The sequence below is a fragment of the Camelus ferus genome, chromosome 3, assembly GCF_009834535.1.
Source record: "Camelus ferus isolate YT-003-E chromosome 3, BCGSAC_Cfer_1.0, whole genome shotgun sequence".
NCBI lineage: Eukaryota > Metazoa > Chordata > Mammalia > Artiodactyla > Camelidae > Camelus > Camelus ferus.
The window spans coordinates 12,139,775-12,152,810 of record NC_045698.1 but is presented as its reverse complement, the minus strand read 5'-3'; the positions used below and the strand labels follow the sequence as shown (position 1 = coordinate 12,152,810).

The window sequence follows — 13,036 nt, the reverse complement described above, 5'->3', positions numbered from 1 at the left end:
TATAGGGCAGCTGCTCAGTTAAAAGAGGAAACGGACCTAAACCTGCTAATCTGAGAAGCAACTGAATATCTAGTAGAGATTGTGGACCCTGACTCAGGTACACCCTCTATGACGAGGGTTTATCGCAACACTTCTGCGGTGGAGTGTTTCTGTGTGCCACGCAAAGACCTAGAATGTTGGGTCGGGTGGACACGTTATCTTTTTTCTTTTAACATTTAAACAGTATTATAAAACCAATTGGCTAAAAGGAATAGTTCAGTAAAACCCAGAAAAGCTCGTGTAGAAGAAATGTTGGTGAAAGTCACTATGAGTTCATGAAGTTGTTGGACAAAAGGGCTTCAGTTTCCACATAAACCCTCCTAGTATGGGTTTGCAAGAAACGGGCCCAGCCTCTGTCCCTACCAGTGGCAAATGCTGGGCCAGTTCTTTGTGGCAAGGAAGAGAGAGAACTGATGCCAGGAGAACAAGGGAAAACAGCACCTTTGAAATTTCACCCCGACAGCCTTAGGAGGCTGCCTGGACCCTCACTTTGGCTGGCAGCTCCCTCCGGGTTCTGATGAAGGCACGTTCTAGAACCACAGCTTCGGAAGCTGAAGACCTTGTGTTTTCCAGGTGGTGGAGAAGCTGATCCGGGGCCTGGCCATGGAGGACAGCAGAAACATGTTCGCACTCTTTGAGTACAACGGGCACGTCGACAAAGCCATCGAGAGCCGGACCATCGTGGCCGATGTGTTGGCAAAGTTTGAGAAGTAAGCTCCCTTCCAAGTGCCAGCAGATTCAAGAAGGTTTGAACTTCTGTGCCGTTTTTGCCTTTGGTGCACATTTGAGTGGGCCTTATTTTGCCCATGTTGAAGCATATTTAATTTTTCACCTCCCCTTGTTGCCTGTTTTCCTTGATTCCTAGATGGAGCCCCTGTCTCAAATAGGGTTCGCCATCATTGTTCGTCTACCCCATTCTTTCTATTGGTCCCCTGTTGTACCCACTGTCTTGGAACTTTCTGATTCTAGGTTTTCACTTGTCATTAGCCGGAGTGGACAGAAGCCAGTTAATAAACTCTTCCAACCACACTTTGTATCTCTTGGAGCCATAATATTTTATTTATGGCTCTCATGTCCCCCTAGTAGCACAAAGTATATTCCTACTCAGTATAAACACAGCCTCCCTAATATTCGTGTTAGCTTTTATAAATATTGTAGTTGGAGAGTTGGTAAAAGGAATGAAGAAATAGGTGTTGTTTTTCTTTATATGGATCCAGCATCACGCTTGGCTAGGGCTAACTAGACTGGGACATGCAGAAAAGACTTGTTGGTGCAGTTCAACTGAAGGCTGCCTGTTTGTTGTCAGATAAAACCAGGATGAAAGGATGCTTTTCACCTCTGGGTAAACAGCTTAGCAGGGAACTCTGAGAAGCCTCACTCTTCCTGCGTGTCCTCTCCCTCCCTCCCACCTCCACGCGCTCTGCTATCTGAGCACAGACAGAATGAAGCCTTAGAGAGAACACACCATATAAAGTGAACTCCCTGTGGGTCACCCGTGGCCCATGTCTCGTTTGGCTTTCTGAGTCTCCCTCTCGACTTCTGTCTAGGCTGGCTGCCACATCAGAGGTGGGTGACCAGCCCTGGAAGTTCTACTTCAAACTTTACTGCTTCCTGGACACAGACAACGTGCCAAAAGACAGCGTGGAATTTGCCTTTATGTTTGAACAGGTAACTGGGACTCTGGTTCCTCTGCAGGACAGCAGGGCTGAAACCTGTTAATACCCTTCGTACGTTAACTGCTAGTCCTTCCAAATCACGTATGGGAGTAGATTTCCTGGCATGGACAGGGTCGGCTGCTCTTTTATTCATTTGTAGAATGAAACTTTGACACATACTATTTGAACTTTTGTACCAGGAACTTCTGGTTGAAGGTGGAGGGGGGACAATTAAAATAAAATATATGTGTTAGATGGTATCCGAGCCAGGGAGAAATTTAAAGCAGCAAAGGGGGTTTGGGGTACGGTTTCTCGGGAAGGTGGCCTTTGATAGCGATCCTAATGGAATAAGGGAGCAAGCCAGGCAGGCATCCTGTTAGAGACGCAGTGTCCGGCCCATAAAGCCGCTGCCCGCCTCCTTGCAGGCCCACGAAGCCGTCATCCATGGCCACTACCCGGCCCCAGAGGAGAACCTGCAAGTCCTCGCTGCCCTGAGGCTCCAGTACCTGCAGGGGGACCACACACCGCACGCCGCGGTCCCGCCTCTCGAGGAGGTATACTCGCTGCAGAGGCTCAAGGCCCGCATCAGCCAGTCCACCAAGACCTTCACGCCGTGCGAGCGGCTGGAGAGGAGGCGCACCAGCTTCCTGGAGGGGACGCTGAGGCGGAGCTTCCGGACGGGGCCCGTTGTGCGGCAGAAGGTGGAGGAGGAGCAGATGCTGGACATGTGGGTCAAGGAAGAGGTCTCCTCCGCTCGAGCCAGCATCATTGACAAGTGGAAGAAATTCCAGGGAATGAGCCAAGAACAGGCCATGGCCAAGTACATGGCCTTGATCAAGGAGTGGCCTGGATACGGATCCACGCTCTTTGATGTGGAGGTGAGGGCAGGCTGCTGCATTTTCCGACACGAGGGGGTACCTGAGTCAGTGTGACCATGGTCAAGTCGAGGAAGGGAGGGCCGGGTGGAACACTGCGCTCTCACCCTCTTTTGTTAGACACCCCCCCAATTTTATCCTTAACCTCCCAGCCACCCACCCCAAGTTTTTTTCCTCCTTTATAGTAAATGCTTTTGTAACATTAGAAGTGAGTGGAAAATTAAGATGTCATCTATTCTTAAGTAACTTCTAATTCTTCCTTATACCAGCTGTAGACCCAATAAAAAAAGTGCTGGTGAAAATCTGCATTAACCAGTTTTTAGAACAATGTACGTAAAGTCAAATTTGGGGTATATTTGGATTTTACTTTTTTATTTTTTCCCGTGACTGTTTGCAGGGAAGAATTTCTGTTACACAATTGGAATTTGGCAAAATTAGCATCAACCCAGTACTGATTTCATGTGTGTATATATACATACATGCATATTTTAAGTAGGCTATTTACTGAGAGAAAATCTTATTAATACTCTAGATCAAGGCTTGGCAGACTGCAGCACGAGGGCCAAATCCTGCTTGCCTTTTTTTTTTTTTTTTTTTTTTTTTGAAAATTAAGTTTTACTGGAACACAGCAATGCTCATTCTTTTATGCATTTTTCTCTGCTGCTTTCGCACTCAAACAGCAGAGTTGAGTAGCTGTGCCAGAAAGCACAAAGCCTAAAATATTTACTGCCTGTCCCTTAACAGATAAGTTTGTCAACCCCTGGTTTAGATGAGCATGTGTTTTTCTAATGACCATAGTCATTCAGCATGTTACCTGACAACTTTTAAATGAGGCTTTGTAAAAAATCTAAATATTTATTGTATATTCTAAGATCCTTTCATGACTTTTCATTGGGTGCTATCTTTGGGTTGGTTAATTCTGTTACATTGGTTTTTAAGTATAAATCAGATGCTTGGTACCAGAACCTCGTCATCTCAGAGTCACCAATGTAGATCCTTCCTGGTTCCCATCGCCCTGTGTTGTCATCCTGCACATCCAGGCTCCTATTTTCCTCCACTGATCTGTGCAAGAAAGTCCGTTGTTAAGCCAGTGAGATCAACCACCATCTACACAAAAGCTCATTGCTGGCTACTCAGCACAGATGTGGAGAATTTTCCTCTGTGATCCTGGATTTTGTATTTGAAGAATAATCACTCAGGACAGGATTGGAGGCAGAACTAGAGACAGAAGAGTAGACCTGGCTGGGGGATCATTGTTGAGTTCCTTGGCTGTGGCCACCCCTGTGTAGCTAATTCAGACGGCCAGGAGGGTGATGATGTGGAGAGTCCCAGCAAGATGCTGGAATTGACCACCGAGATCCCCCCATATGCACAGGCCTGATCAGCCAGTCAGAAATCAACCAAGATAGCCGAAGAGATACTGTTTCTCCTATTTCAGTTCCCCTGGTGTAAATACACGTTGAATGCCTTCAGTACGCTGTGCAGAGGGCTTGATTTAAAGCCTGTCTTGTGGCCCCCGTGTTCTGTTTCTGGTCTAACTCTTACACTCACTCTTGCCCCTCAGTGCAAGGAGGGCGGCTTTCCCCAGGAGCTCTGGTTGGGCGTCAGCGCCGACGCTGTCTCTGTCTACAAGCGCGGGGAGGGAAGACCCTTAGAAGTCTTCCAGTACGAGCACATCCTCTCCTTTGGGGCCCCCCTGGCCAACACGTACAAGATCGTTGTCGATGAGAGGGAGCTGCTCTTTGAAACCAGTGAGGTAAGAGGCAACTCTTGTCTGTGACCTGGGCGAAACAGAACAACGGCACCTCGTGTCCTGGAGCCTTTGACCAAGTGATTTTATTTGGGTATTTCGCTTTAAGACATGAAAATACAGCCTGCAGGTCCCTTCTCAGCTGCAGGTCTCCCGCAGGCCCAAACTTGATAACCCCAAAATTCTTCTGTATACCTTTGCAACAGAGAAATTTGGTTCCCTTGTATCAGGGGGGTCTTACCTTTGGAGGAAAAAAAGAAAAAGGGAAATGATACAGAGATCCAAAAAAAATTAAATAGTTTGGCAAAAAATCCAAACTAGACAAGTGGATCACAGCCTTGAGACTAGGATCTGATGGTGTCCACAGAGCAGGAGGGAGAGAGGGCAGACCATCCTGGGCATAGCTAGTTCTAGCTCACAGTAAGTCACAGAACACCTCTATGTGTGTATGCCATCCACTTCAAAGCTCAAAATGTAATAATGGTAATAACACACGAAGCCTGTTGAGGTCTCCACCCAGGGAGCTGCTCTCAGGCAGAGGTGGGAAATGAGCATGAATCACACGCTGCTCGTTGGGCTGATGGCGTCAAGTGAGGGCGAGGAGGTGGTAGGAGGCCGTGATCAGACCAAGGATGCAGGCAGGGACAGGTGCGGGTAGACAAGGCTGGCGGCAGATGTGCAGTGAGGTGGAAAGAGGTGGGGGCCTTTGACTGGAGGGTCCCAGGCGCCAGGCTGCTGGGTTTGGTCAACTCTAGTGGACAATAGGGAACTGCCCTGGGATCTTTGATAGTGACATGATATGTGACAGCAGTGCTTTTACAAACATAATGTGGGGTGAGATTGGAAGGAAAGAGAGAACAGGGAGATGGCAGCCAGGTAGGATGTCTTCACAGAGATCCAGGCCAGCCATCGGGAGGGACGGGCCAGGAGAGGCGACAGTGTACAGTGACCGCATCGTGAAATAGCTCTTTGCGAGCACGTAGCTGGCAGGGAGCAGAACTGCGCATGTGCGGGGGGGCGGGGAGAAGGGTGCGGGCTGGGGTTCGCACCTTAGTTCTGTTTCTCCGGCTGCATCATGAGGAGCTGACCAGCACGATATGATACAGTCTTTAAAAGCTGTGCTTGTGGGCTCTGTTGCTGACTCTTTGAGCTGGAACAGTAATCCCGGCCCTAATCATACCAACACACTTAAGCGTCATCGGGTGGGAGCTTTATTTTACATGCAAAAAATCAGTTTTCCATGAGGCAACCACCAGGTGGCAACGTCCTATTTGGCAAAGCCAGGATTCCCTTTCTCCCTGCCTAGAAATAGGGGAAAGCAGCTGACCTTTTGGCTTCGTGCGCACGCAGCCTGCCCCATGGATTCGCACGGCGGGCTACCTGCTGGCTTTTGCTGGGAGGACGGGTTGGTCTGCCGAGGTCGGGCTGAGGCCGTCTGGTTGACAGGCTCCCTGAACCTGCAGAGACTCCTGACCATGTGCCGACTCTGCTTCCCGGGCAGGTAGTGGACGTGGCCAAGCTCATGAAAGCCTACATCAGCATGATCGTGAAGAAGCGCTACAGCGCGTCGCGCTCCGTGAGCAGCCAGGGCAGCTCCAGGTGAAGGCGGCCGCGAGCCCACGGGAACTCGGTATCTTCCCGCGCCGCCCCTGGTCACGAGTGCTCAGCCGGCGCTGGCGCCTGGAGCCCGAAGCGGGGCTGCCCAGGCTTCCTGGAAGCCCCTCGTTGGAGGGAGGTGTCTCGGGGGACCTTTCGCCCTGTCCCCGCCAGTGATCGTGCATTAAGCTGTCAACCTTAACCCGATTTCCAAAGCTTTACTTCTCTTAGATGACCCAGGCCTTAAAAAGAGAGGAAATGAAACCCACGCTGCCACCAAAGCAGCCAGAAGTGCCTTAACTTGTGGAACAAATGCTAATCCACCTTAACTGTGCTACTGAAGGGAGATGCTAACCCCCCTTCTGGGGGAGACTGACTAAGCTTGGGGGTGGGGGGGCAGCATTTATCCATCACTTCTGCACTAACCTCCCAGCCTGATTTCCCCTTCGTGGGAAGGTGAGGGAGTGGGGGGTGGGGGGCGGAGGGAGAGCGAGGGGACAGTCTATTTTAGTTGGAGTGCTGCGGGCAGCCTTCCTCGCGGGGACATGCAGTAACTTTTTCTCTTTGTCTCATCTTTTAAGTGTATGTGCCTGCCTGTGCATGCATGTGTTCATAAACTCATCACTTTAATCACTGTTCCACGAGCATTGAAAGCAAAGGGAAAGAGGATGTGCAATGATGTAACGTCTGTACATTTGAATGGTTCAGCGTAAGAGTCGTCAGCCGTTACTTTCCAAAGTGGTTTTATTAAAAAACCAGAATCCTGGATTTTCCTGTCTTCGCTGTATTTCGAAAGCCCCATTTTGAGTCAAGTTTTGTTTTACAGGTAGCAACATCTGCAGTCTGTGTCTGCTGTATTATAAACAGATACACAGCCTTCAAGTAACTATTTATAAACCACTCAAACAGCGGGCCCCAGGGCTGTTTTTAGAACTGTATGAAGTCATTTTGGAGTCTCTAGTTTCTAAGAGATATAAGTTAAAAAATGTTTCCTTGAAGGTTAGTTCATATCACTCTGGGTAGATTGTGACATGACCACGTTTGAATTCGGAAGAAAGATGCTGCCTTCTCTGAAAGTGGAACACGTGAGCGAATCTTTAAAGAACCCAGATATTCAATATTGAGGCTTTAATAAAATACACACGTATTTTACCCCAAGTTTATAATGGTGGTCTGAATGAGGCCCCTGTAAATAAATCAGCATTTATGACCAGAGGAGAAATAATCTGGTCTTGGACTTCTATTTTTATACAGAAAAGTTGTAAAGACTTAGGCCAACTAAGTCTACCCACAAAGCAAAAAGAAATTTGCCTTACCCCTGCAGACAGCCATGTGGAGTCATTGTTTGTTGGCTCAAAGTCTGACAATAAAAGATATTAGCTAATGTGCAGTATATTTTCTTTATTGGGCTGGCTCTAGATACCAAATGGGCTTCTTGGTGGTGTTTTTGTTGTGTTTTGGGTTTAATGCTTTTGGCTTCAAAGAGTTGAGGCTGTGTGTTTCATGCACTTGATCACCAGGTCTAAAAACAAACCTGTAGACATCTCAGCTGCTTTTTGAAACACAGAACGTGGCTCTAAGGAAGCTGAGAAGGTGAAAGACAAGATCAATGAAATCACAGAGATCTAAGGACTTGAAGTGCAGATGTCAGATCATCTCCTATTGCTGAGACCCAAGATCACGGAGTCAGGGTTCTCCACCCGCTTGTAGCCCGTATCTCCATGAGCGGAATACATGGTAGCTTGTTGAGTAACTGACTGACCCAAAGAACTAGCTGGGGCCGTGGGTCTCAGTGAGCAGCACCAGTTCCCCAACCTGGTAAGTTCCTCTTACCACTCACTCCCACCTCGGCTTGTGTCCGGGAGTGGCCTTGTCAGAGTTTCCACCATCCACAGGGTTTATTCTGATTTCACCAGATTGACATGCAGTCATTTGTGATATTAATAGTTTTGAATGTGGCCAGTGGAATAATTCTGAATGTCTGTGCTTGGTACAGAGAAAGGCATCGATAGGAAGCGTGACATGACTGCAGACTTATGTGCACACCTAGTTGACTTTTTGCTTGCTTTAATTTTTAATTCTCTTGGAAGAGAATAGGTGGGGTTTTTTCATTCAAACGGTAGGAGTAAAGTTCCTTTTTCTCCCAGCCATGATCCCTCCATTTACCCCACAAACAACTATTTTTTTTTTTACCATTTTCTTGAATATCCTTTCAAAAGTATTTCAAATATATACTCACATATATATCTCCATCCCCTTCCCCTTTTATGTATTTTTTAAAAACACATAAAAAGATAAATTCTTCTGTGCTTTTGCTTTATTCCCAGAATATTTTAGGTCTGATTCCACATAGTACCTATAGAGATTCCTTATTCTTTTTTAGTGTCCCAGACAGCTTTAAAAAGTTCATTTACTTTCTCTCTAAAAAGACTTTAGAAATCTAAGAAAGCAAACATTTTTTTATTTATAAGACTTTTTACTCAGCACTGTAAGTTGAGGTCACATGTATGCTGTAGTAAAATTCTGTATTATCTCTCTCATCTGTTGGGATCTTTGATATAGCCTGGGAAAGTTTGTCTACTGGGTATAAAAATACGTGCTTTAAAGAGCATGAAAATCCTCACCCACCGAAAGCTTATTATCTAATGGGGAACAAAACAGGTAGATGTAAAACTAAATTGAATCAGCATGTTTATGTCTTTCATGCAACCAAGAAAAGCACCCTGATATGCTGGAAAGTATTGGACTTGGATTCTACGTTTGGCTTTGCCATTTTCAAAGTATACAATTTTGATCTTTTAGGTAAGGGGTCAGGAAACTTTAGCCGAGAGGCCAAAGCTAACCTGCCACCTGCTTATGTGAATTAAGTTTTACTGGAACAGGTCTCTCCCCATTGATCTGTGTGGTGTCTGTCGGTGTGACTGCCCTACGACAGTAGAGTTGACCAGTTGTGACAGGACCTCCTGCAAAGCTGAAGATATTTACTCTCTGGTCCTTTATAGAAAGGGTTTGTGAACCCTTGTTTTAGGTAGTAATAGAAGTTTATCTCCTTTGTAACCAATTATTGGCAATAGTTAGAATTTTGATTCCATGTGTTAGGTAAGGAATATAGTTCCCAGTTTTGAGATGGTTGCTTCATGCTTCTTGTCCACTATTTCAAATGATTTCCCTGACCTCCCTCCCTGCATTTCTCATCAACACAGATTGGCTTAGCATCACTTCTCATTTCTTCTTGATCAGTCCCCAGATTGTGACTAGAGCTTCTCCAGAACAGAAACTTCTTTCTCCCCATGTTCCAAGAAATCCAGAATAGTGCCTGCCGGGAACATTGCTTAGCCAGACATAGTGAACCAGTCCCATCCCAGGCCCCTCAAGAAGTTGTTATGGGGATCAGACAAATGCACTTGAAGATACTAAATGGCCAAACAAGGTGACACGGCAAGGGTCAGGTGAGTTTCAAGGAAGAAGTGTTCCAGGTGCCCAAAGCAGGTAGGTCGATGTGACTAGGACTGGGGTGGGGCACAAGCACAGGTGTGGAGGTGCAGATGGTGTGGAGCACGTGTCAGGGCAAAAGTCGTCGGAAGCCATGCTTTGGCTCCCTGGCGCTAGCCCCAGATAGCATCTTCATTGGTCGCCATGCTTTCACGTTGATGCCCCCCACCTGCTCCCCACCCAGATATGCTTTTCTCCACAGACCAGACCCCAGAGGGATTTTCTTGTCAAACACAAATCCAAATATATCCCTCTTCTACTCGTCCCCCTTTTATCAGTCTCCTACCCAGCAGTGGGAAGGTGACCCTGGCATTTCCTGGTGAAACCCTGTGTCTGAACTCAGGATGACGAGAGCTGTAATTCCCAGACACCGGAGTGGAGCACTCGCTGGCAGCAGTGTTAGGCTGGCAGACATTCATCAATGGACTCTCCCAGGAGAAATGGTCCCCCTTGGTATTGTTTGCTGGTTTTCGTGATGGCAGTATTCCCACCGTGGCTGATTTCAAGCTCCAAGATGACATTGCTGAACACAGAGTTGAAACAAGATGCGTGGTTGGCTCCCTAAAGCTGGTAGGAGCCGGGTCCTGCATAGCGGGAGGGATACATCAGTGCATAATTTGTCAGTAAAAATTGATACCATCTTATTCAGAGGAAAAACCTCTAAAGGAAGTTCAAAAAAAAAAAAAAAGCGCTTAGAAAGCCTGAAGCATTTTGAGTGAAGGAAAAATGATGTGGGATAATTAAAGATGTTCTCAAAGTATATAATTGGTTCCTATCTTTAGTTTTCCCAGGAACTTTTATTTTCTCCTTCAAGTAATAGCAGGATCAGAGCTGATTAGCAGTTTGAGACATAAACAGGGTCTGCGGCTGCTGAGGCACCCAGACATTTGCTTGGTGGGAACCAGTTGCCAGATTGGAGTTGTCACCACTCCCTCCTGTCACACTGACACACCAGGAGAGGAAATGAATTATTCCTATAACTCTGATCTCTTGGGGGCATTGTTCTCCATGAGTTTACTTAGTGACTTGATATTGAGAAAATTGAGTAAGTCTCTTGATTAGAGATAAGATAACACCAACCATAACAAAATTTAATTGACTTTAATGTACAAAGTGTTTATTAAATTCTTGCTGTTTGGATAAAAAAGCAAAAGCACTATCTCTGTGCAGTTTACAAAGGAAACCTAAGAACTGTCTTTATTTAGAGCCTAGTTGGAAATAAAATACAGAAATATGTGAAACAGGAAGTTGACTGTACCTATAGCGAGAGTATACAGACCATTGCATGTGTTCAAGGGTCCAGAAAACAAGAATGCAAGAAGAGTTTTCAAAGGTGAATAATGAGCCCAAAAAATGCAGATTTGTGATATGTAGTGTAGGCACATGCTGGTGGAACAAACAAACAAAATCCATGAAGCAAAAGGGAGCAGAGTGTGGATTTCTAAGTAATTGCTTCTTAGACTCTCCTTTCACTGTTTTTCCTTGACCATCTCTCTGATGGGACCAGTGGCATCAGCTGCCATTTGCTCAGCACATATTATGGTTCAGGTTTGGTACCAGGTGCACTATGATCGTCTGAGTCCTCCCGGTAGCCATGATGCAGGTGCTGGAAAACCTAGTTTGTGTCGAGGATATCTGAATTTAGAAAGCAATTTCTTTAGCTGTAGCAGCTTTGCTATATAACAAGTCACTCCAAAATCCAGTAGCTAAAGCAACGATCCTTTAATTATGATTCTCTAGGGGGAGCAGTTTGAGCTGGGATCAGCTGGACTCAGCTGGGCAGTCCCCTTGCAAGTCTCACTCATGACTCTACAGGGCAGCTGCAGCCAGTCGTCTTCACTGATCTAGCCTTGGCTTTCTCCTGTGGCTGGGGCCTCAGATGGGATGGTTGAGCTCTGCCCCACGGGGTCTCTTATCCCACGTTTAGCTAGCGTTGGCTAATTCACAGATTTGGCAAGGTCTCAAGAAAGCTAGTGGGGACAGGTAAAGCCCTCTTGAGGCTTAAGTTCAAAACTGCACATTGTTAATTCTGCCACATCGTACTGGCTAAAGCAAGGCCCAGTGCCAGACCAGAGCCAAGAGATGGAGAAACAGACTCCATAGCTTGATGGAAGTAGCTGCAAAGTCACTCAACAAGAGGTTGGAGAATGGTGGCCATTTTTGTAATCTCCCACACTGGCTGAAAAAGCACAAAATGACAATGGACAGAGAATTCTAATCCAGGTTCATCTAACTCTGGAATCTTGCACTTACAACAAAGCTATACTAAAACCCAAATACTTCCTCAATATTTTATGGCCAAATCCATTCCATGTGGCATAGTTTACCCCCATCCCACCACCGCTTCCTGTAACTAGAAGTGCATTCTAAATGTAAATACATATGCCCGTATCATCCTTTCTGTGTGTCTGCTCATGCTCTTCTCTTGCCTGACATGGCCTTTCTCCCTGTTCATGTTTTCTTCATCCATGACCACCTGCTTCAGATCTTAATTCCTCTGCAAAGCTGCCTGTTGCAGGGACTGCTAAACATCCCCCTGATAATCTGTCCATTCTCTCCTTTTATCTTTTAGCAATAAAATTCCCCTAAGTTTTAGCTGCAGTGGATGCTGAGCTACACAATATATTTTCTAGCCTCTCTTGCAGCTTAGGGTGTTTGGTAGTTTTAAAATACACAGCAACTTCTTCCCCAACGTTCATAGCAGCACTATATACAGAAGCCAGGACGTGGAAACAATCTAAATGTCCACCTACAGATGACTGGATAAAAAAACTGTGGTATATTTATACAGTGGAATACTACTCAGTCATAAAAAAGAATAAAAGAATGCCATTTGCAGCAACATGGTTGGACTTGGAGATCGTCATTCTAAGTGAAGTAAGCCAGAAAGAGAAAAATACCATATATCACTTATGTGTGGAATCTTAAAAAGAGAAAAGACACTAATGAACTTATCTATAAAACAGAAACAGCCTTACAGACATGGTAAACCTATGGTTACCAGAGGGAAAGGGAGTGGGAGGGGATAAATTGGGAGTTCGAGAATTGCTAATATTAACAATTATATATAAAATAGCTTAAAAAAACAAATTTCTTCTGTATAGCACAGGAAACTATTCAGTATCTTGTAACCCACAATGAAAAAGAATATGAAAACAAATATATGTATGTGTATGACTGAAACATTAAGCTGCACACCAGAAATTGACACATTGTAACTGACTGTAGTGCAATAAGAAAATAATAAAATATGCAGCAACTTCTTGCTCATCGTCCTATAAAAAGGTGGAGTCTCATTCCTGCGAATAAGGACCAGCCATAGTGACTCCACCTGTAATGAACAGAATGTGGCAGAAGTGATCCTGCCTGGCTTACAAGGCCAGGTCAGCTCTGCCTGCTCTTTCTCTTGGGACACACATCTTAGGCACTCTGAGCTGACGTGAAAGAAATCCCCCTAACCTGAAGCTGCCAGGCTAAAAAGATGGGGTAAGGAAGCCACACAGAGATGGGTAAGGAAGCCACACAGAGATGGGCAAGCCCCACATGGACCATCCCGGCTGCTAGCTTTAAACCACCCTTCATGACCAAAGTCTTATCTATTGAGGCATCAGGTTCAGGCTGGAGGCCCA

General features: G+C 45.9%; 1 protein-coding gene across 1 annotated transcript in view; it reads left to right on the top strand.

Annotated features, from left to right (window-relative positions):
• Positions 1–7,299, top strand: part of MYO10 (myosin X) — a 192,879-nt gene extending 185,580 nt beyond the window's left edge. Inside the window, 5 exon segments of the mRNA XM_032470343.1 lie at positions 613–749; positions 1,587–1,707; positions 2,120–2,572; positions 4,134–4,325; positions 5,821–7,299. Coding sequence (XP_032326234.1) covers positions 613–749; positions 1,587–1,707; positions 2,120–2,572; positions 4,134–4,325; positions 5,821–5,922 — 1,005 coding nt within the window. The 3' untranslated portion in view covers positions 5,923–7,299.
• The last annotated feature ends 5,737 nt before the right edge of the window (positions 7,300–13,036 follow it).